Here is a 27,595-nt window from a genome sequence, read left to right as displayed (position 1 = left end):
TACTACATTCATCGTTAAGAAACAATCATCATATACACAAATCACTCACTTCAGACCAAAAACAACACCTCCTTTCTCAAATCCAAATCAACTTCAATTCACAACACCTACCTATACTTCACCATTTGTTTATCGAAATAATCAGCTGGTTGAACAATCTGATGGCTTCTTGGAGTGAATGGAATCAACTTTAGACGAGAATCACGGGACTCAATATCTATTCGCAGAACCCTTCTAGTGTGAGAATGTTGATTATCAAGATATCTCTGATCACTGCTCATTCATTTCTTGATTGTCTCAAACTTGAGATTATTCATATTGTAAGGATCATTTTCCTTTAGAAGTTTATTAAAAATAGCCATTAGAAAGAAATGAAAGAGTCAAAAGATAGAATTCCAAACACACTTAATACACTCAAATCAATCTCTGGAACACAACTAAATCTCTTCTCAAAGAAATGTTACTAGGGTTGTGGATCTTGCTTCTGCTGTCATTTGTGACATTTTCCAGAGTATTTAATTCAATTTGTAACCTTATTTTCCCAGAGTGACTATCTCGAGATGTCAATTCTAACTCATCAAAATACTGCTGTATTGACTGAAGATCAGTTCAATGAATATGTTGTGGGTCATATGCGTGATTATGATACGGTTCTGCTGTTTTCCTATACGAAGACTCCAAATGAATGTATTTCGTGTGTGTATTGAATGAAATAAATGAATATGATGATTAGAAATTCAAATGATGCATTTGCAAAGACTGCTCAACGATGGAACAAGATGAACTTGAGAGATCACCATGTAATCTTCATGGTCATTACATTAGAAGAGGATCCAGAACTTTTCGATGTTTTGGGACTCACTTCATATCCTTCTTTAGTGTATTTACCTGAAAATCATCCCATATCCGAGGTAGGAGAGACTAGACTGATTGAGAATCAGATAACAGAAGAAGAGAGAAGTTTGTTGGTGATCGAAAAGGATGACACAGTGTTCACAGAGAGTGAGATTCAACGTTTTCTAACTCGTATTACAGGAGTGGAGGTTGAATTTCCCTCTTTTATTCATTTCTAGTTTATTGATGACTCGGATATGTTTCTCACTCTATTAGTTATAGTTCTTGCTGCAATATTGCTAATTGTCTTCGGATATACCTTTCTGTTTCATGTTGATTTCTTCTATTCGTTCTTTGGCGATCATCAGGCCTGGTATCATATTTGTTATGGTTTGTAGTATTCTCCTATTCTCTTGATTGTAGTATGATCATTGTTGTCTCTGGTATTCTTTATGATCTATTTCGTGGTGCTCCATTGGTTTCTGTAACACGTCAAGGAGTGAGTCTCTTTTCTGTACGAGGAGCTACTGTTGTTGAAGGAGTGTTGTATGGTTGTACAAGTACATATTGAGTTCTGATTCCATTATAGTTATCTTCATATCCTCCCAATTCATTACCTTGCTCTCTTTAGATAAGAAATCTGTAGAACATGAGAATTCTCTATCAGATACAATATCAACATGTCTAGCTATTATCTCTGTTTGTCTATTATTCATGGTGTTTTGTTTTAATGTGAAGAATCCTTGGTATATCCGAGGATTGTTAAGCTTTTGATTTAGAAACTGTTTTCACTCAATCATCCAACAAACAACACAAAACAAAAAGTGACACTTACTTCTTTCCAAAGGTCTTGCTCAACTCCTTGTACAGCTGTTTATCCGACATTGCCATTCTCACACGCTCTGCATGTCTCTTCTCTACTTCAGTCTGTAACTCCTCATGAAGGAACTTAGCCATCTCAGGATTCTGACGAGTCAGGACTGAGAATCGATTCTCTCCCTCCAGGAAGTCATTTACCTTGCCCTTCAGCTTCTTGAAGTCCAGCTGGAATGGATTCTCACCCTTCTCAGCACGACGAGGATCGTAACGATACAGAGGCCAGTAACCACACTCCACAGCCTTACGCTGTTCATCAGCCTGATGAGACATACCCAATTGAGAAGGCATTCCATGCTGCTGACAAGGTGAATAAGCAATAATCAGAGCAGGTCCATTGTAGGAGTTGGCTTCTGTTAGAGCCTTAATGGCCTGACGAGCATCTGCACCAATAGCAATCGATGCCACATAGATATTCTTGTAATTCATTGCCACACGACCCATATCCTTCTTCATCTGACGCTTGCCTCCAGCAGCAAACTTTGCTACAGCTGACATCTGTGTAGCCTTTGACTGCTGACCTCCAGTGTTGGCGTACATCTCTGTATCCAGAATCATAATCTTCACATTCTCACCCGAAGCCAACACATGATCCAAACCACCAAAACCAATATCATAAGCCCATCCATCACCTCCATATAGCCAAGTTGTAATCACAGGCAACATATCAGCATAGTCCTTCACAGCCTTCACAGCAGGCTTCGAACTCTCCTTCTCCAACAGAGGCATCATTGTCTCAAACAGATCATCACATACAGCCTTGTCATCCTTATGTTCTAGCCATTGCTTCATACATGTCTTCAACTCATTTGAGGCATCACTTTGTAGAGCTGTTTCAATATTACTCTGGAGACGCTGACGCTTGATCTGATTGGCCTTCACAATACCATAACCATACTCAGCATGATCCTCAAATAGAGAAGAACACCAGACAGGACCATATCCCTTTGAATCCTTAGTGAATGGAATCAAACCAGAAGTACCTCCCCATACCATCGAACAACCCATTGCATCAGCCAACACCATCTTACTTCCAAACAGCTGAGTCAACATCTTCACATACTGAGTTTCTCCACAACCAGCACAAGCTCCATTGAACTCAATCATTGGAGGTTGGAACTGTGAGCCCTTCACCGTTGTCTTATCCACCAAATGACCCTTATTTGTCAATGTCATAGCAAACTCCCAGTTATCACTCTGTTCCTTTGACACTTCACTCAGAGGCTTCATTGATAGAGACTGAGTGGGACACACATTCACACACACCTCACAGCCAGTACAATCCAGAGGAGAGGCCTGGATACGGAAGTTCAATCCCTTCAATTCATCACCCACAGCAGGAAGTGAAGCAAAGGCAGCAGGAGCCTTCTTCGTCTCCTCAGCATCCATCAGGAAGGGACGGATAACAGCATGAGGACACATCACTGAACACTGATTACACTGTGTGCATGTATCCTTATTCCATACAGGGACTGATACAGCAAATCCACGCTTCTCATACTTAGAAGTGTTGGTCATTTGAATACCTCCAGGTGTGAACTTCGATACAGGGAACTGATCACCCTCCAACAGAGTGGTAGGATAGAATAAGTCTGTGAACTCCTTAGGAACATCCTTACTGAAGGTACGAAGAGGAGCCATCTCACAGTTCTTCCAAGACTCAGGCACCTGGATCTGAATCAACTCCTTTCCAGCTTGTTCCATAGCTGTGATATTCATATCCACCACTGCCTGACCCTTCTTAGCATAACGCTGACGGATATTGTTGGCAATCAGCTCAGTGGCCTGAGCCTCAGGCAACACATTCGACAGTTTGAAGAACACAGCCTGCATCACCATGTTGATACGCTGACGCAGACCCACCTTCTGAGCTACAGAGGTGGCATCAATCACATACAATTGAGCCTTCTTCTCAGCCAATTGACGCTTCAGAGCAGGAGGCAGATTTGCATCCAACTCCTCCACAGTCTTCCAAGGAGCATTCAACACAAAAGTACCACCTTCCTTCAGGTTCTGTACCATGTTATACTTGTGGACATAACTCGCTAGATGGCATCCAATGTAATCAGCATCCTGAATATTATACTCAGCCTTAATAGGCTCAGGACCAAATCGCACATGAGTCACAGTCAGACCACCTGACTTGTGAGCATCAAAACCAAAGTTCGCTTGAGCATACAGATCTGTGTTTGCTACAATCAGCTTGATGGCCTCTTGAGTAGCTCCCACAGTACCATCAGAACCCAGACCATAGAGAATACATTGCTTCACAGAGGAAGGAAGAGTATTCAGAGGAGGAGGAATAGGGAGAGATGTATGACCCACATCATCATCCACTCCCAATGTGAAGTGATTCTTAGGTGAAGCACTCTTCATATTCTCAAATACAGCTTGAACCAGATTGGGAGTGAACTCCTTACCTCCAATACCAAACTCACCAGCCAACACCCGGATATTCCGATCCATATCATTCACTGCACAGTTCACATCCAGATACAATGGGTCACCATAAGCATTATCCTCACGCACCTTATCCAACACACAAATCTTCTTCACAGTCTGAGGGAGAGCAGCAGCAAAATGCTTCAATGAGAAGGGACGCCACAAATGCACCTTCATCACACCAACCTTCTCGCCATGTTGATTCAGATAGTTCACAGTCTCCTCAGCAGTTGATGCAGAAGCTCCCATCACCACAATCACATTCTCTGCATCCTTTGCTCCAACATAATCAAACAAATGATACTGACGACCACTCACCTTTGCCACCTTGTCCATTGCAGCTTGTACTTTTTCAGGAACAGCATCATAATATGGCTTGTGAGACTGACATGCCTGCATCCACACATCATCACCATATGCCACACCAATGCTGTTGGGATGAGTGGGATTCGTTCCACGATTCTTATGTTCCAATGCCTTTTCGAAAGGGAAGATAGATTTGATGTCCTCAGGAGAAATCAACTCGATCGAAGCCATCTCGTGAGAAGTACGGAAACCATCAAAGAAGTGCACAAAAGGAACACTGCTCTCAATACTACATGTCAGAGAAACATAAAGAGACTACGCAGAGAGATGAGCGATCAAAGCCATATCATGAGCTTCCTGAACAGAATGAGCAGAAAGATAAGCAAATCCAGCCTATTCATAACAGATCCCTCGCATGCCTACAGCGCGAGTCTGGAACACATCGCCATAATCACAATACAAACAAGTAGTCATTCTCGAAATAGAGCGGCTAGAAACATGAATGACTCCAGGTAAGAGTTCTCCAGCAATCTTGTGCATGTTGGGAATCATCAGCATCAAACCCTGAGAAGAGGAGAAAGTGGCACCCAACAATCCTCCTGTGAGAGTTCCATGCAAGGCACCAGCGGCACCAGCCTCAGACTACTCATTACACCTAGTAAACTCAAACTCCCTACCTGCATCTCTGAAATCGTCACAGTCTGTCCAAACACATTCTTAAGACCCTTGTTAGCCCAATTATCGCAATGCTCTCCCATTCCAGAAGAGGGGGTGATAGGGAAAAGCATAGCAGCATCCGAGACCTGATAGATCGAATGGGCAGCAGCTTCATTACCGTCGATGGCAACACGTTTACGNTTACTTGCGTTTCGAGCAATAACAGCTCTGGGAACAGTAGTACCACACTTACTGCCCGTTTTTACAGCATATGTCACTGTACGCTTTACTAGAGTATTGAACATCTTATATTCAAGCTGACAATGGGTTTAGCAAAAGCAAATATGTTGCCCACGTTTCTTCATAGAATCGTGGGAATATGGTTCATACCCGCCGTATAAAACGTGGAACCCATGGAATTTCCCTATTTCGAAGTGAATCCCTCCATTATAGAGTATCCTATAGGGAGAAAAATCTCTTGCCGGAGAGAGTGAATATCTTAGAATATGTGTTGATTCGTTATGAGACAACTCATCTAGAATGACTTGGTACTAACAAACAAGAAATAGCCTAGGTGCTATATTCACATACTGTTTTGTAGAGTACTATAGATCAGATTCTAATACAACAAGTACATCAACAGGAACTTCAGGTATAGGGACTAGATCAACACTGAGCGCACTTAATTTAGATAGGATATCTGAAGACTCTTCAGTGAAGATATCAATTTGGTTTCTAGTCAGTTTCATTCCAGAAGTCACACGTTTCTTTGTTACTTTGCGCTCGGGATCTTGTTTTGGTTGTACTGGAGTAGACGCAGGAGGAACTACCCTTTCTGGACATACAGGAGGTTGGACAGGAATGGGCTTTGGGACAACTTGTTCTGGTAAAGTGGGAATTTGAAAGCACTCTGGAATAGAAAACTTGCTCCTTTTAATGTATTCTTCTTCACTTATGCCAGGTGTCACTACAAGTAATTATCTCATCGAAACTTCACATCCCAAAGGGATTGGGATCCCAACTAGTTTATAATCCTTTTTTTCAGGAGGATTAGAAAGTCGTTCCATGACTACATATTAATAGAAGGAAACAAAAATACCCTGATATCGAAGACGATTCTTCTTGGGAATCCTTTGAAGAGGAGCCTTCATGAAATGACTTTCATAGGGTTCAAACACGTATTTCAGTACGTAGTGGAGAAAATCAGACTCAGAAAAAGGAATTCGGAGAAAGGCAGTAAAATCGCAAAGGGACATAATTGCACCATAGTTACAGCTTCTATCAATAAGATTATACAAACAAGAAAAACAAGCCCATAACAACAACGGGAGTATAGGATAAAAGACATCGGAGATTAAGAAGTAGACTGTCCCCGCAAGATCCAAATAACAACAACTGGTGGATAAATACAATGTCATAGCGGTTGGAATTCAGAAACTTGATGCAGGCGTCATTGGTAGCAAACACATCGAAAACTGCCATCAATCCCACTCGGTAACATAGTGACTGCATCAACAAAGAAACATTTCGACAATTAACCTAGATTCAAATGAAATGTACATTTCTTACACAGTCTTCCACAGATAGCAGGATTCTAGCCGGTCGAATCACCTATATTTAAATATTCAAAACAATGATACATATGAATGATTATTAGAAGAGAATGTCAGAAGACGTTCCTTAGACTGGTATTCACTCACATTCTGTTTCAAATCACTATCTGCTAGTTTCTTGTCCACACCAGTTTGTACTGAACTATGGTTGGCATGTACTTCAGAACTTGGCTCCTCCATACTGTATTCTTCTTGACTATCAGAACTCATTCTAACTCTCTAGTACTCAGTTACACATGTCTAGTTATCCTACAGTTGGCAATCAGTGTTGCACACACGAGAAATTCTTAGAAAGAAGAAAGGAGTGATTCTAGAGTAAAACTTGCCATATGCGTTAGAACTGACAACTCAAACTGTGGGATCCCAAACAGTATCGAATCAGTAACAAACAGATTTCCAAAGTCACACACATGTCACATCACTCACTTTGCTACACGATTTACGATAGATTTCCTCCCATTGTTTTCAGCCTATCTTGAATGGCATCGGGATGCTCAGGAAGCAAATGCCTGAATCTACATATCTTCATTTCCTGATTACGAGAACAAATATGGCGATTCAGGAACTCAAAACAGATTTTCGCATCCCGAGGAGCAAACGGGTTTGTTTCATAAGGGTCACATTCACGGAGTTTATATTTCACAATTTCTTCTTGCGAGAGCAAGCCACTACGATACCGATCTGCAATAGCTTCCGGATGACTCGGAACCAAGTGGCGGAAACGACAGATTCGGCCTGTCTCCATTCGTTGGCATCTATATTACATGTCCTTTCTAGATGTACCTTCCTTTGTTCATGTACTCAAAACACAACTTACCACCAGGAACTGCATTAGGATTGTTCTCTCCAGGAGGAAGATGCACTTCATCCCGTAAGAGGTTCAATTCATGCCAACTTCGAGTCAAAGAAGCATCTGCATCGATTCGTCTTTTAGGAGGCCCATCTGTATACGAGTAACGAGGTCGTAAGTGTGGTTTAGTGATGGGCATCAAACTGAACACATCAGATTGCGATACCGTGGAGCGCATACTAGAGTGCAGACTTTCAATACAAGAATCATCCAACCCAGAGTCATAACTGGATTGATTGCCTCCAGGCAAAGATATTGAGTCATCATATGAAAAGAAAGAACCCTGCGTCTTACGTGGACTAGAAGAGGGAAAAAGGAATGGTTTCTCCTTTGTCCCAGTACAATCTTCTAAGTTACTAGATAACTCAATAGAATGCATTGAGTCTAATCCCGGTCGATACAGAGATAAATGAGAACCATAATACAGTGTGTCCAATTCTGATGCTTGTTCACCTACAGAACATGTCTAGTGATGATGAAAGGTAATAAAACTGTACACTAGATTGTCTAGACAAAGAAATGGGATCACACAAATATAAACCATCACTGTTTCTTGTCAAAGTTCCACTAGTCGGAACTCCACTAGGAAAATCTGCAACATGAAATAGTCCAAGTCCATTATTATCTAAAGATCAATCTCTTTCAATACCAAGTCACTGTGGGAAGATAGTGTAGTCTGAAATCGTTTTGTTTCGAGCAACGAACCTATATTGGAAGGATAGTTAGAATAATACCCCTATAACCGTCTCCATCTCTCCAAGCCCGATCCTCATGATAAAGAGGTTCAAAACTGAAACCAATTGCATTAAGAGGTGATTGATTAGCTCCGGAAATGGATTCAGTATTAAGATCTCTTCCTTCTCTGTCTTCTTTCTGACCAGTTACAGTATTATCTAGGACTCCTTTTGATGATGTCTACAAATTATGAAGACTTCTAAACACGTCCTACAAGAATACTCATTAAAAATGCTACAGATACACCAAATGAGTTAGATACACTTTAAAAACCAAAAACGGTCAAAATCTTCGCAATAACTAGTTGGAATCTAAAGACGTCGTTAGAATAACGATCTATGATGAAACGCCTAGCGCAAGCAATATGATTTGCTGCACCGATTTATTAGTAACATTTGACTAAATAGATTCAATATTGGATTGTCCATCCCTTTCGTATAGTACAGACTCAATCCCTAGCTTATTGGTGTACCAAGTGATTCTACAGCAAAAATGATTCCATAACCATATTAAAGAAACAATTCCAATCAAATCAATATTTCTCTGACTTTCTGAGGAACGTTATGGAAGTGAAGATGATTCTACATGATAGAGAACTCCCATAAGTACCTTTTTAAATGACTTGATAGTATAAAGGAAAACGATGATACACTGAAACAAGTTTTCAGGACCCTAAACATGAATTCGTTCATCCATTCTCACAGGAATAATGTCCCACCGATCTTCTTCATTATATACATTGAAATGTGTCTGAGGAGATGGCTCTTCTTTAATATAGAGAGAACTACGTGGACGACCCGAAGACGACATAGCATTGGACATGAAGTAATTGAACGAAAACTCATTATAATTTATGAACTTATGTGATTTATCGGACAAGGATTCGTCGAAATACCACAAGAAGAAGTTCATCAGAATCTGAGAATCATGAAAAGAGTAAGAAGTACTTTGCTATCACTCAATTTGACTGTTTCTTCAGTGATTCCACGATAATTGTTGAGATAAGGAGATGAACCTAGGTCAATGAGTCTTCGGAGTACATATCCCTTTAATCGCTCTCCTCCCACATTGAGAACATTCTCAAGCTACATTTGAGGCAACAGTAAAAGGAAAACCTTCAATTGGGAATCAATAGCATTCAAGAGAGTTTCTGCCTTCTTCTTTGCCTTTTCCTTCTGTTGATCCTGCTGGTTCTGTTGGTTCTGTTGGTTCTGTTGGTTCTGTTGATTCTGTTGGCCAAACCCTCCGAAACCACCAAATCCACCGAAACCACCAAAACCACCGAATGTTGAAGCAGTGTTGCGGGTGGCAGCCTCAACAGCTGGACGAACCTTTTCAAGCAACTCAGGAAGTGTAGCTGCTGAATAGGATGTATTATTGTAGGTACACGAACAAGTGCTATCAACATGAAGAATCGCCTCTTCACGAATCCCGAGCTCCGACTGAAAGATCGATAGATTCGTATTGAGCGGGTCAATCTACATCAAATCAGAGACTAACTAATACAAAATCGGTATGAATTGTGGAATACAAGAATCGTCTGAGATTATCACACCATCGACCCATATATGGTTCAATACACAATTCACTGATAATCTACACTCACAGAAGAATCCAATTCATACAGAACGAGCTTTCTCAGTATTCACATACATCGTCGCAACAGTCTTTTCCTTCGCCTTCGCCACGCTAGGATGAAGAATGGAAGATAGACCTACGGATAGCTCACTTTATATTCCAGTGTCTGAAGAAGACTATCACCAGTATAACCATCTTCTTTCGTGGATATAGTGGGGAATAATCCTTTAATCACCTTATCATCTGCATACACCTGATTTCGAACATCAAATGTTCCACACTCACCATCAGTTGTAACATTATTCTTATCAGAATATTTAAAACCCTTCAATAGCATAGGAGTCACGAGATACTTGGAAAAGTTCTTTACGGATCGTACACTTAAGATAATCAATAGGAACAATACTAACTTCCATCGAAATGGAGCTTCTGCTTGGGATTCGGTATTTCTATTGGAGTCTCCATTCTCGCTTGTTATGTCGTATGCCGGTAATTGACTAGATAAAAGAGAAGGAGCAGATAAATCATGGGAATTAGAAGGAATCGTTAAATAAGGTGTGTACTCATCCTTGTCGCTAATTTCCTTCCATATTGTAATTAATACTTGAAGAGAATAAAGGTGGAGGAGAACAAAAGCAGAAAAAACTAGAATGAGAAGAAATCAAAACGACAAACGTATAACGAGTGTTCGATTGAATATACCCCACTTATAGAAGAGGATAAGACATAAAATCGATGATATGGCTGAAAAACAGAAGAGTCCAAAGGCTCGTGCCTTTCCTTTCGATAATTTCGCAAATCGTCTCCTGTTGTATTCATACTCCGATTTAAGAAATCGATCCTCACTATTGGGTATCATCGGAACAAACACTGGAAAAGAAATAATCAACTCCAATACCAATTCTATTGTCCCCAGAATTCAAATCCATAGCATTCACCTATTCATCAACTCTTCCTCAAGATGCATACTGCGAGAGATCCTTTTACAGTCATCTTGTCATTTACAGATACTCGGAAACAACCAGACACAACGCCTTTTTCAGATAGTTTGGCTCGCAATACTGTGTTCTTATCAGGAGCATACTGAAGACCAAGTTCAAAACCAGGACAGTTTCCAGAATCTATATCAACATTACAGGCTGTTGACACATTCAGACGTTTGTTAACACGATAATGAAGCACAATATCCATTTTAGAGAATAAGTTATAGGCGATCGCACTACATGTCATATCATGGTGGGAATAGGATGCTGCAAAATCGAATTCAGGCATGCTAAGAGAACAACCATTGATCTTTGCTCCAATTAGGATCGAATGAAACTAATCGTCATAAATCAAAGAAAATAGTCACAGAATATACACAAGACGCCAAATAGTGTTGATTAATTGGATCGATTGCAGCTGTAAGTGCAACTTTCTTTGTTACTGCTTCAAGTCCTAATTCTGCCTTTAGCTGATTTCGATCATTCAAACCTCCTTGACCTCTAGATGTCAGCAGATCCATGAATCCTACCGAAAAGTGAATTTAGTATTCTTTAAAACATTGCAAACGTCAATGTCACCAATATACAATCCAGTAGAATCGATTCCAAGCTTCTTCATGGAAATAGCATCAGAAACTTTGAAGTCCGTTGATAAAATGAATCTACATGGCGTACCAACTCCAAGATGACTTGAAACTTCGAAAGTCTACATGGATCACAATGACACAATAGGAACTAGCCTGTCCTTCAGTAGTCTTTGTCTTCACTCGGAGAATTGCTTCATCACAATAATCATCGCGAAGAATCTCTAAGCATCAGTCGTGATGTTCACCTCCATACCTTTTCCTCGTTTTCCTATCTCATCGAATAACTTTGGTTTAAATGTGGGCTCGGATGTAAACTGCATTAGTGATTCAATGAAGAAAGAGGAATAAAAGAACATTAATGAACTCGCCGTTTCGATCGTCGGGGAGTAGACCGTTTTTCTTTCTCCTTCTCAATGACCTTATCGCTCCGAGAACGGAAGAGTTCATCGGAAGCAAGCTCATCCGCTAGCGAGGCCTTGATTTCTCGACGAGTTAAGCGCTGACGACGGGAGTCGAAATTGCCACTAACGACACGTCCCAACTAGTATCAACCAAACATCACAGACTCACCTCAAATTCTTTCGGTAACTCACGCTTCTTACGATCTCCCTATGAATCAAGATCCAACCAAACTCTTACTTTGAAAAATGACTTTGTATCCCAATAACCACGCATGCTTAAGATCTCAAGTTCACGCTTCACTTCTGGAGTCATTTCCGGAGTCACTAATTCCCAGAACTGACGAGGAGGCTTAGATGGGCTTTTCTACAACATCATGACATGTAAAGCGGAAACAACACGAGGAGCCATTCCAATCTCACTTGACTTGTTTACCTTGATCTACACTTCAAAGACTGTTTTGATTCCTACACCGATGGTTCCATCTTCCTTTATTAGTCGAACAACTTTATTGTTCTGAATTGCGTCTTTTAGTTCGGAATCGTTGTTCAACCCTGACTCCAAACTTGGAATACTCGTTGAACGTTCCAAAGATTTGACATCAATCGAATTCACATTGAATGGATCCTCTTCGTCTTCAAAGATCAACTTTCGCTATTTCTTAGTTCCAGAAATCGTACATACTATTTTCTTCTCCGTCTCCTTCTTGTTTGAATCTAATACAGTATCTAATGACATAGTCGCCAAAGTTAATAAGATAGAGCTATTAGATAATTCTCACTGAAGAAAAGAGAATTCAGTGATAATCTGGATCCAATGAATCGTACTTATGGGAATCAATGACTCTAACAAATTCGAGCCGATTTATGTCCTATCTAGTTTTTCGTTTTCTCTTTCGGGTTGGTTCTATTTAAATGAACGGCGGTATTAATCCATCAACGACAAAACTGTTTCGAGTGAGGAAGACTGTTTTCAAGATGCTCATGAAACGAGGATATGCTGTTAGTGAAAACGACATGAACATGACTCTAGATACATTTTTGCGAGATGTATTTGAATTCTAGTTTGGTGAAGTGTAGTATTGCGATGCTGAAGGCAATCCCAATTTAAATGAAGTTACAATTCCTGTTGGATTATGAAGATTGAATTTATTACATGTAGGCCCGTCGAGCTGACTCTGAGGATGAAAACGATCGAATTGTAGTATTTTTCATCCGTGGAACCGATAAGAAGGTTTAAATGGAAGAGTTGACTTATTTTTAGATCAATGGAAAGGATTTTGAAGCAAAGGTTGCGCAGATGGCAGCTGATCTCGTCAAACGCGTTGTTCTAGTGTTTGGAGGTGAACTCACAAGTGATGGAAAGAAGGTTTCATTCATGTTGGGAGTTGAGATATAGAAGCTCAATGCTTGTTCGACTGCAGATATGATTGTAGAGGGTTTTACCGAAGACGAACTTGTTGTTGATATTACAGAGCATGAACTAGTTAGGATGGTTCTCTTTATCTATTATAGGTCCCTGAGCATCAGCTGTTGAACCCAAGTGAAAAGGCCTATCTATTAAAACAGTATGGTCTAGAAGAAAGACAGCTTCCACGTATCCAAAAGCGAGATCCCATCGCTAGATACTTTGGAGCACAGAAAGGTCAGGTATTTAGAATTGTCAGAAAGAGTGAAACTGCTGGAAAATACGTAACCTATCGAATTGTGGATTCGTAGTCTGTTTGACATGTTTGTTACTATTTCGTTTCATGGGATTTTTGGTTAGAAAGCAAGAATACGTGTTGTACAAGCGTTCTGGAGCAGCAGACAATACATTCCAGATTGATCCTTGTCAATTGTGGAGATATAGTTGGCCTTTTCATTCCAATTTTATGTAGAACAAAGAACAGCTCCTTCATTCACACAAGTTATGTGGGGCACATGCCCCTTACCTTTTGGTTACGCTTTCATCGTCTCAATAGCCGTAGAGTATCATCTTTCATTAATTAGGAAAGGTCTTATGCTGGAAACCATCAATTCTATCCGACTCATCATTCCATCAGATTCTTGTTCTCCTCGTTTCTACGTTATGTATCATTACTGAAGCAGCAGTATTAGATTCTTGGTTCTTTGAACCGTAGATTAGTAAAAGTACTAACACTTATCTCCCTTGTACACTATCATTCCTTCTTTTTCTTTGCTACCCCTTTTTACCGCGCTTTGTGATCATTTCCTGTTCATCTGTGTTGCTCTTGAATCTCATTCAATGCAATCACTTCAATCAATGGAGAAATCAAAATGAATCTCTCATTCCTCTCTTACTAATCATAATTACTGTTCCAACAACCACAAGTGCTGTAACTGTAATTCTTATCGTCTCTTTTGCTGTATCTTGTTGGAGATTGTTCATCTCACTTCGGACACATTTCAGGCAATCGATATCCATTGTTTTCTCTCTGTCTTTTTCATTTCTGTGTTCTATGCTTGTTCTACATATTGATACTCCTACAGCAATACTGAATGCCTTATTGTTATTTCATATGCACCTAATTACGCCAATCCGATATCTTTGGCACCAGCACAATATTCATGTAGTCGAACAATATGTTCTTTGTTAGAAACCGAAATAACAAACATTGTACAATCGAAAAATAGAAGATACTACACGATTCTGATAAGCAAAGAGAAGAACAATAATGAATGACAATTCCAGGAATCTGTAAGACCACTGATTCCTTTTAGCAATACACACTCTATTAATTACAAGAAATATTCAATTCAACCCAAGAAAAGAGCAATGATGATCCCATCTATTCATGATCTCATTCATGTACTATCACTCGTCAAAGCACACGTTGCAGGAAACACAATGACCGGCCAACTTCGGCCGATATACACCACAAATGGAACAATATACCGAGTTCGGGTCATTTTCAAGATCCATTTCTCGACTATCCCACACGATCCCTGGATCTACCATCGTCGTGAATAGATAACTCAGAATACAGACACATGATGTGATAATTGTCAAGATATATTGATTGTATTGGATCCTGTAGGCATTTCGAACGCTTATAGTACAGAGAAGACAGAGAAGAAACAAAAGGGAAAGACAGCGATATCTTTGAATTAAGATCTCAAGAATAATCACACCGTCCTGGTCCTAATAGAAGAGTGATCCCGTAACGACTACGTGATCGATAGAGAATGAAGAAACGACCTTGAACGATGAAAAATCTATTTGATTATCCTTTCTCAGTCTCAACATACCGTCGACTTTTATCTGCCATCTGCAGAAGGAATCTTTTGAATGGAAGTAAAATCGCGGGAATTCGAGAATGAACAATATAAACAAAATAGTTCTTTAATATTTGTTGTTTGCTTGGATCTTAAAGGATATAAGATTAAGGATGGTTGGAGTACAAGAGAATTCTGATTACTAGGATTATGGACATTCGTCGTACATGAATGATATTCCTGCTTATCTGGAAAAAAGATATAATATCCAAAGACAACTTGGGTATGGATCGTATGGAACTGTGTTTCTAGCTATTCAGAAATCTACAAAGAAACAGTACACGTAATAGTTGGTAGTAATGGAATCAGAGTGGCCATCAAATACATGCACCACATTTTTAGCTCAAGGGAAGATGCTACAAGAACGCTACGTGAAATCTCAATTATGCGGCAGTGCAATCATCCTTGTATCTGTAAAGTGCTTGATGCATTCATTCCTCAAGGAAAGGATAAATTCAATTGTGTTTGGCTTGTTATGGTAGTCCTATAATGGGATCTAATTACTGAATAGGAGTATGGTGGTTGGGATCTTCAGAAAGTGATGGAAACTTATCGAGATATTCAAGGATGGTCTGCTTCGCATGTACGCTATATTATGTATCAGATCATATGTGCATTTCATTATCTCCGAGTATTTGTTAATCGAGAGTTCCAACACATAGACGGCATATATCATGCATCGTGATGTGAAGCCATCCAATATTTTGATGGATACGCAATGTGGAATTCATGTTATTGATTTTGGCTTGGCTCGTCGTATTTCACCTACCCAACCCGTTGCTCGTAGCGACTCTGCTACTATTTCTGTGCTTTCCGCACAAAGTGAAGACTTAGGAAGCCTTCAAACCGAACAGTCTGAAGAGTCAGCAGAAGAGCCTCGTCCACTGTTACAACGTCCTATTCTCCAGCGACAGTTGACTCGTCACATTGCCACTCGTTGGTATCGTGCTCCCGAGATCATCATTCTGGAGGTGAATATAATCACATGGTATGATGGATAGAAGAACTACTCCTTTTCTGTTGATATTTGGTCATTGGGATGCATTTTTGTTCTTTTTCTATCATTCCATGATTCGTAGGCAGAATTACTCCAGACATTGGAACCAGATATCGGCACTCCTTCTGCCTTGTTCCCTGGCACGGCATGTTATCCATTGAGTCGACCTCGTACAGGAGAGGGACTGGAAATCCTAAAGGAGGAGTATACAGGAAGAAACCATCAATTGCTGAAGATTTTCGAAATAATTGGGACCCCAACACCGTAAGACGAATAACCAAATTATGTGATAGGCAGTGAAGAGATTGATGCTTTGGAGAATGAGGATATGAAGACATTTCTGCGTCAGATCGACCCAATCAAAGGAAAAGGATTCAAGGATTTGTTGCCTCATGCAGAACCAGCAGCGTTGGATCTATTGAAGCAAATGTTGTATTTTGGTAAGAACGATGGAAGTGTGTGATGATAGACCCTAAGAAGCGAATTACCCCCGAAGAAGCTCTGGAATCGCCATACTTCAATGGAGTTCGTTGTAAGGATATGGAAGTGAGATACGATGAGAGGAATGTTAAGTAGTTGTCATTTGGGGGACAATTAGTGTTGCCTATCGATTTCAGCAAGATCGATACCGAGATGACAATCCGATTATGTCGAACTCAGATTTACAATGAAATATTACAGTTTACAGAGAAACGAGAAAAGGAAGAAGAGGAGATTTCTTTTGTACGACGATTATCATCTTCCAGTAAAGTCCTGAAGATGGTAACAACGAAAGCACAACTTAATAAACCTGAGGAGGATAAGAAGTGTACAGTAATGTAGATTGTTTGTTTAACAAATTATTCACTGATCATTGTATAAGAGGGTCATAATAATCAATACAATCGCACACTTTCCGAATCCTCGTATTCTGAAGTACTTTTCGAAACAATGTTTCTTGAGTTGGCCATCGTCGTAAACACACTGAGAGTGTCAGAACAGCATACTTCAATATTCGAGGATCCTCTTTCTGCAGCATAAACTTGAGTAAAGACAAGGAGCCACAATCCATCCATAACGCAAGCCGAGAACAGGTTAAGGTTACAATCACTAATAGATTACTGATCCTTACTTGAAGCGATGGTTCTCCAATCCACATGATCAACATAAGTTGAGTCAAAACATGTTTCTGAAGTATCCATTCACAAACCCATTCTATCTCATCAACCATTCTGATCCCTACGATTCTGACAGAGACAGGTAATCAAATGAATTAGATCCTTTAGGATATCTGTGGCCGTATCAACACATGATCGCAGCAGCTCTGTCTCCTTCTGAAGCAGTGTTAACACATACGAGCACAATGCTTCTGTTGTGGGAGTGTATGGAACTGATGCCACTCGTGTGAGATGCTGGAGAAGCTGCAGAGTTGCTAACAGAGTATACGTTTGTGAACAGTTCTGAATGAGATGATGATAAAGTTGCTTCAAGAGGAGCAACGACAAATGTTTCGACTCCAATCGATACTTGAGACTCAAGATGTTTCGAAGCTGTTTCCCCTCTTCCCTTTGGAGACAATGGAATCCACTCTGGCTCTGTGTCAATTGCAGACTCACGCTCACAGGACCTACACATCACCATCTTCTCTAAATCTTACAGACTCGAGCCAATGCCTCCAGTAATCTTCGAGCATCCACTTGATCCCACTGTGATACCAAGAGTGATGGGAGTGATGGTAGCCATCGCAGACACAAAGGAGCTACTGCTGGTTCTTCCTTCAGCCAGTCAAGCAAGGAAGACAGATCTGCAAGTTGGGTACTCTGCATGAATTGACGTAAAACATTCCGAATTTGACATTTCAGGTTTTCGGTCAGAATCCCTTCAGATTCATTTCGATCCAGAACGTTCAGTAACCATTGATACGGTATCTCGTCACAAAGAGCTCCTTGTGAAGGAGACTCTGCAACCACTTCTGCCATATCTAATGGATTGAGTTGAATGAACGATAAACTAGAAATTGTAGAATGGGTGAAGTGAAAGACTGAGGCTACATGTGAATTCCCAAGGGTGCATATACAGTGAGAGAGCAGATACGAAACAGTTTTAGCTTCAAGAAATCCTTTTCGTCGTTTGATTGTCTCAATTAGATAAGCAAGAGTGGACATTGATGAAGGAGGAGAATGAATGATGACGAAATGAAACAGCTGAGCGAAAACTGACCAATGGTTCAGTCTTTGAGATACATTCTCAAGCATCAACCACATGGAAGAGGAATCAATTTGATGATCCTGAACAAATCGATAGACACAATAAATATCATATTCGATTGGTGATTCTGTTGTAGATAACTGATGAATGAATAACTGACAAAGAGTTGGTGTCATACCTGATGCGTTGAGTTGCTGCTTCAATCCAATCTCACCACATCCCCGTAAAGTATTCATTACAGAGTTCTGGAGCGATAGAGCAAGCGAATTTACACACTGATGAAGTTGGATGTACAAACCACTTTCAATGAGTGGGATATACCACGAAGAATAGTCAAGTGAGAGTGACAATAATGAACAAATCGAATACTGACAATCAAGAGACGAATAAGATGCTAATGAATAGAGAAGAGAAGAAAAGTAACTCAATGGAGCTTCTAACTATAATGAGATCAATTCAAATACACACTGGATCGTAAAAGACAATGATGGATAATTGCACAAAGACTCTGAAAACAAGATGGTGGGATTGAGGCATGAAGTACCGAGGAGAGAAAGCGCAGAACAGAGTCTGAGAAAGCTTGATATAAGATACTATACGAATCTATACCATGACTAATGAGAATATTGACAAGATGAAACACTTCTTTGAGAATTGTCTCATTAGTGCGATGCCGAAGACAACATAACAAAAGAGACTGCATGATGGTATCCAAAGTACAGATCTTTAATGGTTTCACTTCACAGTACTCTAGATATCATATTGTAGAACTATTCTGTACTGTTAATTCGCTTTGATATAGTATGTAAAGCAGATATCACAATCCGTTGATCAGGATCCAGTAACTGTGAACATAATGAACTCCACACATCTAAGAGATAAAAAAAGGAAAAATATCCGTTACCTCGATTCTTCTGCCTTGTCATTGATGCGATTGAACCTTCGGGATGACTTAGCATCCTCTCTTCGTTCCTTCCGATACCAAATTCACTTCCTTGGTATATTCCTCCTTTCGCTTCTCCTTGTGAAAGAAACATACCTTTGTAAGATCTCACGTAAGGAAGAGAATCAGCTGATACCAGGGATAGAAGATGATGAAAACACTTTTCGTAGATTTCTCTTCTTGCAATGGTACAAGTGAGTTATTATGATAGAATTGAGTTATACTTAGGGTTCACAAAAGGATGGATCGAAAGAAAGGCTGAGAAAGGAGAAAAAGGAAACAACTCGAAAGAAGGTTGTGAATATGAAGAAGGGAAGTAAGGATATTGGGAATCCGTTTTAACACATAGAGAAATACATTGCTGCCAAGCATGAAGAAGTACGACAAGAGATGCAGTTACGGAGAGTATTGGACGTACTTAAACTAGTAAAGTGTAGTCTATTACGAAAGTCATTGGACAAACAATTGAAGAGGCGTGTGCCTCCAAAGCTGTTCAACAGGAAGGAAACAAAATAAAGCTTTCTGATCTAAAGGAAAAGGGAAAGAATCGGTTGAATGATGCTCGTCAGAAGTTGAGGGAAGAGGAAAAGAAGCGAAAGGCTAGATTTAGTGTACCTGAACCAAAGAAAGATGACTGGGACAAAGAGTTTGGAGATGATTTACTGTGGTAGTTTGCTTTTCATTTTGCTTCTTTGTTGTGACTAACGTGAAGAAAGCAGGGATACTCAAATGAGTCTTGAAGATCTAACTTCTTAACAAATCTATGAGACGCAAATACAACTCATAAGTAATAATGCCATTTTATGCAGATTTAAAATAGCCACCATAATTCCAGTTTATAATAATCAATCATAGTATTACCACTGTACAATTGATTAATTGGTGATTATTAACCGCGATTGGTTACTTTTTAGTTTTCTGTTCCTGTAAACGATGCTCCGGAATCGCGATCTTGATAATCGAGAAGATGGAGTTCTTTATGTTGATGAATATGTTAGCGTAAGAGCCTCTTGTATCACTTATCTGTAGAGTCGCACGCAAGACGTATACCTCCACTATCCAGTTTTGGAAACTCCTCTGGTGCAGAGAGATTTACGTCGGCGGGCAACATCTAATCTTAAGCAGCCTTCTTATTATGGAAACAAAAAGGTATATATCGAAGTGGTCTATGATATGTAGAAACAGTATTCCCCTTCTACTGATCCAAATACTCGTCTTCTCCCACTTCATGCATGGAATGCAAAGAGAATGAAGATGCGCCGGATGTGGGGTTGGTATCTCCCCTATGTCGATAATCAACATGAGGTTAGTAGTTGCTTAAAGGTTATCTTATCGATTGACTTATATCTCTAGTCTGTATCTAGATGTGCTACAGTTCATGATTCGTCCTATTATGAGATTATTTCTGTTTATGGTTGTCTTGATAATGTATGTGAGATTCTCGGACAAGCAGTATCTATTTTATCTAGTTTTTACATCTAGAGTCTGAGGAAGAGTGCCTATGATCTTGGGAGTGTCCCAAGTGATCGACTGAATACTATTTTTATATATTCATCTATTGAAGAGTCTGTCTATTGCATTGGACCAGTTCAATTATTAATCGAGCAACATCAGTCGGTTCACTCACTCAGTTCCGATTCTGCAACTATGCTTACTGTGTGGCTTTTATGCCATCCATCGATTTCAGATTCGGTGTTTTCTGTTTTGCAGAAGTTAGCTGTAAATTTGTGAGTGCCAAATAAACCCATGATTATTAGAGCTACCGTATCCTATGTGACTGATATTTGTTATCTCTCTATTCGTGGGAACCGTTCATTAGAGTTATTCAAGAAACTGTATCCTAGAATAGGGATTGAAGAGTCGACAATGAAAAACTACCAATATGTAACCATTCCATATTTTGTGTCTATTTCGACTGCTCCCTATTATGCTCCTGAATACTCTTCAGTCAATGGTGATCTTCAGCTTCCAGTCCCAACTCAGGTTTATTACCCTCCTGAGAATGCTGTGTTTGAAACAGTTAATGAGCCTTCTTCTAAGACACATATGGCCCTCCCCTCAGTACGGAAGGTGACAACCTTTTCTTCCTTAACTCCAATTACTGACTTGAAGAAAGATATTGGTAACGGTGCGAATACCATTGTCATTCGTCGTTATGGGTCTCGTCTTGGTCGGAGTATGAACGGATTTGACATTCTGTTACCTCGATCTGTTCTCGACTCAATGTGGCGAGTCATGTGCGATTTCCATGTGATTGTGGTAAGGTCTTCTTCTTGAAATCCATTGTAGTTGGCTCAGTTGGAGTGGCATGCATTGCATACATGCTTCGGGCAGCCTCTCTTTCCGTATGACTACCCTGAAACACCATCTGGAATGACATTTGTTCTCCAACACTACAGTTCTCCTTTTTTGAAACCACCATCATTGCTTGCGTCACGACTCTTTAAGGCACGTGATGCTCTAGTTGCTGTATATTCGGAAGTGATTCTGAATATTTCTCGTCCGCTGTTACCTGTTGAACGCGACGGATCCATTATTCGTTCTCTCTTACCAAAGCCTTCTTTATTGAATGATACACGTTCTTTATACTGTTCTCTTATTCCTGTTAATGTGAAGATAACTGGTCATGGTTCAATCAGTCTTCCTTGCGCTATTCGTAAGCCTACAAAGGAAGATCTCATTCTTGATCAATCCAGGTTCTATGTGTATCCCGAGGCAGTAAGCATTCAAGCGGAGAGTAATGGTTAGAATCAGATAATTGGCTTTGTGACTTCATTCATATGGTCTCCTAAGGCCTCTGCTTATGTTGCATTAGGATTTTGCGTCTCTGATTTGTTACGGTCATGTCTATCTGACCAGGGGTCTCGTTTGAATTGTGTTGTCTTGTTATCGGATGAAGTATGTACTTCTTCTTCGTTTGCTAGGCTTACTGTTATGGATGACTAATACACATCTGTAGAGTAATCTACCTATCTACATGTTTGTTAGAGATTGGAAAGATCTTTCGCCATTTGGGGATGACACTTTATTGGGCTCCGAATGACTCAACTCTCGCAACAAGAAAATAGACTACATACCATTGATTTCAATAAATCTATCTGTTTAATCACTCTCAGACATGGAAGGTAGGAAAAGTTTAAGAGAAGGCAAATCTCACTGGTGGTGTAGAAGTCAATGAAACTCCTGTTCCAGAACCCATTGCTATGGAGGAAAGTAATGAAAGTGCCAACATCTATTGTCCTGAAGGATATGTTGCTGTTGCGGAGGAACCAGAAGATGGAGTGGATTCAGAACATGAGGAATACATAAATAGCGGGTATATGACACTACCAGATGAGGATCCTGATGAAGATACTAGAACCCTTTTGTATCCGGAGAATTACGAGGAGGTTGCTGGTATGAAATTCTATCCACACCATTATCTGTAGATCGGCAATTAGCTATTCTGGAACAACAGTATTTGGCTGTTGTAAATGGGTCTGCGGCGGAAATTGACGGTAGTGGAACTTATGGCAACTGACTTTTAGAGGAAATGACAAAGCTTCCAAATGATTTGCTTCCAAAACCTGTAGATGTCGTTGGGGATGACAAGTCACCAGAAAAGAAGAAAAAGAAGAAGAGTGGACAGAAAAAGAAGGATGAACCAAAAAAGAAGCAATGGACACGAGAACAGATCCTTAGTACCTTCCTTCCTCCAGAAAAACATATCAAAGGACGAAAGACTGTGTACAAACAGAGAGAGAAGAAACCATTCCCTCAAGCTGTAATGAAAACTGCAGAAGAACAAAAAACAAATACTCCCGAAGATACAGGTAGAGTAACATGATGTTATGTGACAGGTAGAAAAGAATAAGGTCATTCGGGAAACAATGGAATCCATTCATATGGAACACGTTCCTGCTTGGGCAAAAAGTAGGTTCAATCCTTTTTATATTACATAGATCTAACGGATCAAGAAGTCAAAGAAATGGTTCGGAAAGTTACGGAAGACTTGGAAAAGAATTCGTATGTTTGTTGAAGAAAACAACCCACTTTCAAATCAACTGCTCTGTTTTGATCTTCTTTGTGATATCCTCAGTGGTCTCCTCCATTCGTTTCCTACTGCGTCTCAGAGTTCTTAGATCCTCTTCACTATCCAAATCTGCATCTGATGACTCGTCCTCTTCACCACTAAATTCAGCACTTGACTCGTCTTCTTCCATCATCTTCCAACGCTGAGATGCTGCTTGGGCAGCACGACGTTTCGAAGGACGTTCCTCTACTTCTTGTTCTGCGTCAATAACGAAGGGTTCACTCATAGGACGACGTATTCGTGACTTTCCTTTCCGAATTGAATCCATTCGTAAGCAGCGACATACATAATTCTTGCATGTTTCTGCACCATCCAATCCCTCAATACAAGCAGCTATTTCGGGCATTGCATAACCAAAAAACTCAGGCCCACTTACAGCTGTTCCTGTCTTCCCAAGACCTAATCGATTCCGTTCCTTTCGCACTTTACTGAGAATCATAGACCAGCATGCAGTAGCTGTAGGTCCTTGCATTGGATTGTTAGGATCATCATGAGCTGTCACTGAGAACAATGGACCTCGAGGGCCATTACTGAGGATCTCACTGGTATATTCAACATGTCTGGACGGTTGCTTATAGGAAAAGTAGACTTTGGTGGATCTGCACATCACTTCACAGACTCATACTCACTTGAATCCAATCGGCCAAATATACTTCTCGCTATGATACGTGTTCCAATTTGTTGGAATACTGCCAAACGAATAGACTGTAACACTTCGCACTCGCATTGGTAGAGCCATACTCTCTAACAAAGCATGAGCACGAGAATGAATGCGTTGTCGCATCTCCATAGAAAGATGATTTGGCTTCTCACCACTTGCTGCCACCTCCTTCTCACTATCCATCCATTCTTCATAGAATTTAATTGAACTTGAACTAATCTGAGCACGAGAAGGATCTCCTCTAAACGCCTCACTACGAATACCACCCACAGGTAGACGAGGAGGTAGACGAACCATCTTCCAATGTAACGATTCTGTCACATTCACACGTTGAGGGAGTACTCTCCATTCATCGTCAAACAACACAGCAATTCGTCGTACTCTGGTATCTACCAATACTCGTCCCTTCTTCAATACAGGCTTCTCTGTTACTGTAGTCCCACTGAAACAATATTCATGCAAGCAAGAATCATAATCACGGAACATCTCCAATAATGACTGTAGTCGACGAATCGCTAAGGCTGCACTCAAACCAGGCACCTATTCTTAAGACAATTATGAGACCTTACAATCAGAGACTTATCCATAGTTTTGGCACTCAACATTGCATTGGCCATCGCCACTGCTTCTGCTGCAGCTGCCTCAGCTTGAGCAATTCCCTCTGGAGTTGTTGGCTCTTCCTTCTTCCTATCATTCTCTGGTTTTCCAAATGGCATATCTGGATCTGACCACAACAAGTCCCATTCCACAAATCCCCATTTCCTTATCCCTCGTAATAACGCCATATCATGCACTAAAGGAGTCCAACCCTCACTCAGATGATCCTGACGACGAGGTCCATCAGCTTGCCATTTCATAATCACAGCACGTTGTGTCCGTTCGTCTTTGGACCACACATACTGCTGAAGATCGTAATACAGCTGCAAACGACGATAGATTCGCTGAGCAACAGTATTTGACGGGATAATATCATTCACGTCTTCCTTCTCCTTCTTTGGATCGTCTCCATCCTGATGGATTTCACGTAACTGTTGAAAACGCTCAACACAACGAGTTTCCATACGACGACACATATTCTGAACCATATCTGCAGTCTTCGTCTTTAGTTTCGCTTGGACACGCAAGAATTCAAAGGGACCCAAAGGATTCCCATACAAACCTAAATCACAGGAAGTCCCAACTCTGCTACAGGGATAGTGATTGAAGCGACATCGACTAATCACATCCTCTCGCAGAAGACGAGTCTCTTCTGGAAGCTGGGGAAGTTCCATAAGCTCTGTCTCTCCTAATTTCATAGATACTTCCTGAAGGACCATAGACAAGACTGTTGAAGCAGCAGCCAAACACTCCTCTCGTTCCCGCTGTTCTTGTGTCAATGGAAGCGATTCAACGTTGAACATTACACATTCCTGGTTCGAATCCTTGTCGTGATTCTCCGTAAAAGATGTTGGAGGTAATGGCAAGCCCCAACGAAGGATAGCCGAGCGCAATGATCTCATCTCATTCTGTGACCAATCACCAACCACATTTCCCTTTCCACGCTCCTTCTTCTTGGGAGTTAGCAGAACAGCATCACCTCCACTCAGACCCACAGCAGGCATCTGTTCCATCGCAGATACCAAACGACGCAGACGTTTCATCAGCAAGGAAGCTGAAGGGAATAACTTCGTATCTGGATCTATTCCTGGGTGTGATACTACAGGCGTTGCTTCAGATGGTGTTTCAGGTGTTAATTGTTCAGTTGCCATTGTTGTCTCAGGCGTTTCTTCATTAGTCTCTACAGGTTCAGGACCATCTCCTGTAATTCCAGCCCATACTACTCCATTCTTAGCAAAAACAAGCTCAGGATCATTACACACACCCTTCCAGTTTCCCCATCCATGTCTCAATACACCCAACAAAGCATCATAATCCTCTTGCATCGTCCACCAAGGTGCTGGTAATGCAGCTCGACGAGGTACAGGTAAGGCAACTACGCCTCCTAAGGATACATGAGCTGCTATAGAAACCTGCTGAAGACGTTGCATAAACGACAATTGCTTAAGATGACGATCACATGCTTTCACTTCACGATGCCACCAGATTGGATCTCGAACTAACAAAGGCAAACTATGAGGGAATCCAACAGCTTCCGTATCTCCTGCTTCGGATCTACGTGCACTTTCAAATACAGCTGCACAAACATCGTACTGTTCGTGAAGAGCTTCAACAGCATCTCGAGCTTGTTGGCTGGTTTTCACACCTCGATTCCCAGCTCCATTCTTAAGTTCTCGACTGTTGTCAGCAATCATTCGCTGAGCACGGGCTAGTTGGCCAATTAGTGATATCGCCATAATTTGGATCGAAGAACGAGGATGCTTAGACATTCTCGGATGCCCACAGATCGAATCCCACTGACCCCAACCAAATGCCAAAAGTAAGCGAAGAAGTAAGTCACGATCAGCTTTAGTCCAATCAATTTCATCCACCATTGTAACTCCTTCTATTTCCAATCCTGCTCCATCTTCCTTTCCAACACTATATCGCGACTGACGTGTTCGAGGCGTTAGATCCTCTTGTGGTTCCTTCAGACCTACTACTTTGGTCCAGAAATAAGGATCATTCACATCTACCTCTGTGGAGTGATCCGTCACAAATGAGGCCTTCGAGAAGGATGAACCTCCTTGTGAATCGATTGTGATTACCTTTGCGTTCTTCTCAAGAATTTGATCGATATCAGCTTCACAGAAAGCATTGCTCAGCTCTTCTGATCGTCCTTCTCGTTCTTCTTTGAAGAAATCATAAGCTCCATACTTCAGAAGTGTCTCAGCTTCCTTCTTGTTCATTCTCTATTCATCATTCATTCTCTATTCACTCACTTGTACATCATGACGACCGTCACTCGTGATATTCTGTTTCAAAGGATTTAGAACGGCTTTATCCAATCCCAACTTCAAATTAGCTCTCTGGAACATCTCCATTTCATATGTTCGATTTGTGATCAATCTATACACTTTCACTGCCTTGTCCTGACCAATACGGTGACATCTTGCCTGAGCTTGAATGTCATTCTGAGGATTCCAGTCAGAGTCATAAATAATCACTGTATCAGCTGCTGTCAGATTGATACCAAAGCCTCCTGCTCGTGTACAGATAAGGAATATGAATCGATCACTACCAGGAGCTGAGAATCGATCGATTGCAGCCTGTCTCTCATTGATCTTCACTCCTCCATCAATCCGTTCAAATGAATATCCTTTGAGTGTGAGATAGTCTTGAATAATGTCCAGCATTCGAACCATTTGAGAGAATACCAACACCTTGTGACCTTGTGAACGCAGCTTGGGTAACAGCTTATCCAATAACACCATCTTACCACTCGAGTCCAACATGCTCTGAAGAACAAGATCATCATTCTTCAACTCAGGCTTCTTTTCACGAGTTTCAGCAACGATCGACTGTTCAGCACCACGAATGAGGAAGGGATGGTTGCAACACTTCCTCAGTTCCATCATGATGTTCATAAGTGAAGGAAGGTTCTTACTATCATTGCCAATGCTATCACTCATATGGTGTATTCATTCCTACAAGACAGATGTGTTGTGATCATACACAGCC

General features: G+C 40.7%; 14 protein-coding genes across 14 annotated transcripts; 6 read left to right on the top strand and 8 right to left on the bottom strand.

The window, feature by feature from the left end:
• Positions 1–560: 560 nt before the first annotated feature.
• Positions 561–1,608, top strand: JH06_5411 (magnesium transporter protein; the record flags this gene model as incomplete). Its single annotated transcript, XM_014671716.1, has 6 exons — positions 561–700; positions 734–911; positions 942–1,043; positions 1,074–1,228; positions 1,258–1,394; positions 1,424–1,608. 6 exons carry the CDS (start codon positions 561–563, stop codon positions 1,606–1,608), a joined length of 897 nt encoding a protein of 298 aa, XP_014527202.1.
• A 57-nt stretch (positions 1,609–1,665) lies between these two features.
• On the bottom strand, positions 1,666–4,689 carry JH06_5423 (pyruvate:ferredoxin oxidoreductase; the record flags this gene model as incomplete). Its single annotated transcript, XM_014671717.1, has 1 exon — positions 1,666–4,689. One exon carries the CDS (start codon positions 4,687–4,689, stop codon positions 1,666–1,668), a length of 3,024 nt encoding a protein of 1,007 aa, XP_014527203.1.
• An 84-nt stretch (positions 4,690–4,773) lies between these two features.
• Positions 4,774–5,246, bottom strand: JH06_5424 (pyruvate-flavodoxin oxidoreductase; the record flags this gene model as incomplete). The annotated part of the gene is made up of 3 exons (XM_014671718.1): positions 4,774–4,851; positions 4,882–5,100; positions 5,136–5,246. The coding sequence occupies 3 exons, from the start codon at positions 5,244–5,246 to the stop codon at positions 4,774–4,776; spliced, it is 408 nt and encodes a 135-aa protein (XP_014527204.1).
• Positions 5,247–6,097: 851 nt separating this feature from the next.
• JH06_2912 (hypothetical protein) lies at positions 6,098–6,938 on the bottom strand (the record flags this gene model as incomplete). Its single annotated transcript, XM_014671715.1, has 5 exons — positions 6,098–6,136; positions 6,207–6,393; positions 6,425–6,654; positions 6,685–6,726; positions 6,816–6,938. 5 exons carry the CDS (start codon positions 6,936–6,938, stop codon positions 6,098–6,100), a joined length of 621 nt encoding a protein of 206 aa, XP_014527201.1.
• Positions 6,939–7,167: 229 nt separating this feature from the next.
• Positions 7,168–8,539, bottom strand: JH06_2911 (hypothetical protein; the record flags this gene model as incomplete). Its single annotated transcript, XM_014671714.1, has 6 exons — positions 7,168–7,483; positions 7,512–8,044; positions 8,076–8,203; positions 8,236–8,283; positions 8,313–8,493; positions 8,519–8,539. The coding sequence occupies 6 exons, from the start codon at positions 8,537–8,539 to the stop codon at positions 7,168–7,170; spliced, it is 1,227 nt and encodes a 408-aa protein (XP_014527200.1).
• A 2,197-nt stretch (positions 8,540–10,736) lies between these two features.
• Positions 10,737–11,082, bottom strand: JH06_2910 (putative eukaryotic porin; the record flags this gene model as incomplete). The annotated part of the gene is made up of 2 exons (XM_014671713.1): positions 10,737–10,829; positions 10,861–11,082. The coding sequence occupies 2 exons, from the start codon at positions 11,080–11,082 to the stop codon at positions 10,737–10,739; spliced, it is 315 nt and encodes a 104-aa protein (XP_014527199.1).
• Positions 11,083–11,218: 136 nt separating this feature from the next.
• JH06_2909 (hypothetical protein) lies at positions 11,219–11,781 on the bottom strand (the record flags this gene model as incomplete). Its single annotated transcript, XM_014671712.1, is given in 4 exon segments — positions 11,219–11,375; positions 11,405–11,580; positions 11,594–11,682; positions 11,715–11,781. The coding sequence occupies 4 exon segments, from the start codon at positions 11,779–11,781 to the stop codon at positions 11,219–11,221; spliced, it is 489 nt and encodes a 162-aa protein (XP_014527198.1).
• Positions 11,782–11,816: 35 nt separating this feature from the next.
• JH06_2908 (rRNA-processing protein FCF2-like protein) lies at positions 11,817–12,598 on the bottom strand (the record flags this gene model as incomplete). Its single annotated transcript, XM_014671711.1, is given in 6 exon segments — positions 11,817–12,002; positions 12,032–12,070; positions 12,101–12,221; positions 12,234–12,295; positions 12,308–12,514; positions 12,545–12,598. The coding sequence occupies 6 exon segments, from the start codon at positions 12,596–12,598 to the stop codon at positions 11,817–11,819; spliced, it is 669 nt and encodes a 222-aa protein (XP_014527197.1).
• A 176-nt stretch (positions 12,599–12,774) lies between these two features.
• JH06_2907 (DNA-directed RNA polymerases and III subunit) lies at positions 12,775–13,578 on the top strand (the record flags this gene model as incomplete). The annotated part of the gene is made up of 6 exons (XM_014671710.1): positions 12,775–12,909; positions 12,940–12,987; positions 13,022–13,093; positions 13,124–13,228; positions 13,259–13,345; positions 13,375–13,578. 6 exons carry the CDS (start codon positions 12,775–12,777, stop codon positions 13,576–13,578), a joined length of 651 nt encoding a protein of 216 aa, XP_014527196.1.
• Positions 13,579–15,305: 1,727 nt separating this feature from the next.
• JH06_2906 (cell-cycle-associated protein kinase) lies at positions 15,306–16,711 on the top strand (the record flags this gene model as incomplete). The annotated part of the gene is given in 8 exon segments (XM_014671709.1): positions 15,306–15,421; positions 15,436–15,616; positions 15,650–15,769; positions 15,801–16,109; positions 16,140–16,187; positions 16,218–16,399; positions 16,433–16,590; positions 16,605–16,711. The coding sequence occupies 8 exon segments, from the start codon at positions 15,306–15,308 to the stop codon at positions 16,709–16,711; spliced, it is 1,221 nt and encodes a 406-aa protein (XP_014527195.1).
• Positions 16,712–19,416: 2,705 nt separating this feature from the next.
• JH06_2905 (hypothetical protein) lies at positions 19,417–19,936 on the top strand (the record flags this gene model as incomplete). Its single annotated transcript, XM_014671708.1, has 4 exons — positions 19,417–19,463; positions 19,529–19,581; positions 19,615–19,670; positions 19,703–19,936. 4 exons carry the CDS (start codon positions 19,417–19,419, stop codon positions 19,934–19,936), a joined length of 390 nt encoding a protein of 129 aa, XP_014527194.1.
• Positions 19,937–20,198: 262 nt separating this feature from the next.
• JH06_2904 (hypothetical protein) lies at positions 20,199–21,007 on the top strand (the record flags this gene model as incomplete). The annotated part of the gene is made up of 6 exons (XM_014671707.1): positions 20,199–20,264; positions 20,295–20,414; positions 20,445–20,570; positions 20,619–20,693; positions 20,748–20,787; positions 20,832–21,007. 6 exons carry the CDS (start codon positions 20,199–20,201, stop codon positions 21,005–21,007), a joined length of 603 nt encoding a protein of 200 aa, XP_014527193.1.
• Positions 21,008–21,011: 4 nt separating this feature from the next.
• On the top strand, positions 21,012–22,013 carry JH06_2903 (hypothetical protein; the record flags this gene model as incomplete). Its single annotated transcript, XM_014671706.1, has 2 exons — positions 21,012–21,524; positions 21,555–22,013. The coding sequence occupies 2 exons, from the start codon at positions 21,012–21,014 to the stop codon at positions 22,011–22,013; spliced, it is 972 nt and encodes a 323-aa protein (XP_014527192.1).
• A 1,286-nt stretch (positions 22,014–23,299) lies between these two features.
• JH06_2902 (chromodomain-helicase-DNA-binding protein) lies at positions 23,300–26,958 on the bottom strand (the record flags this gene model as incomplete). The annotated part of the gene is made up of 4 exons (XM_014671705.1): positions 23,300–23,936; positions 23,967–24,538; positions 24,568–26,826; positions 26,857–26,958. 4 exons carry the CDS (start codon positions 26,956–26,958, stop codon positions 23,300–23,302), a joined length of 3,570 nt encoding a protein of 1,189 aa, XP_014527191.1.
• Positions 26,959–27,595: the final 637 nt, after the last annotated feature.

Source organism: Blastocystis sp. subtype 4 (assembly GCF_000743755.1).
Source record: "Blastocystis sp. subtype 4 strain WR1 chromosome Unknown seqid_0141, whole genome shotgun sequence".
Lineage (NCBI taxonomy): Eukaryota > Bigyra > Opalinata > Blastocystidae > Blastocystis > Blastocystis sp. subtype 4.
The sequence above is the reverse complement of the archived record's forward strand: the minus strand, read 5'-3'. Positions and strand labels throughout refer to the sequence as shown.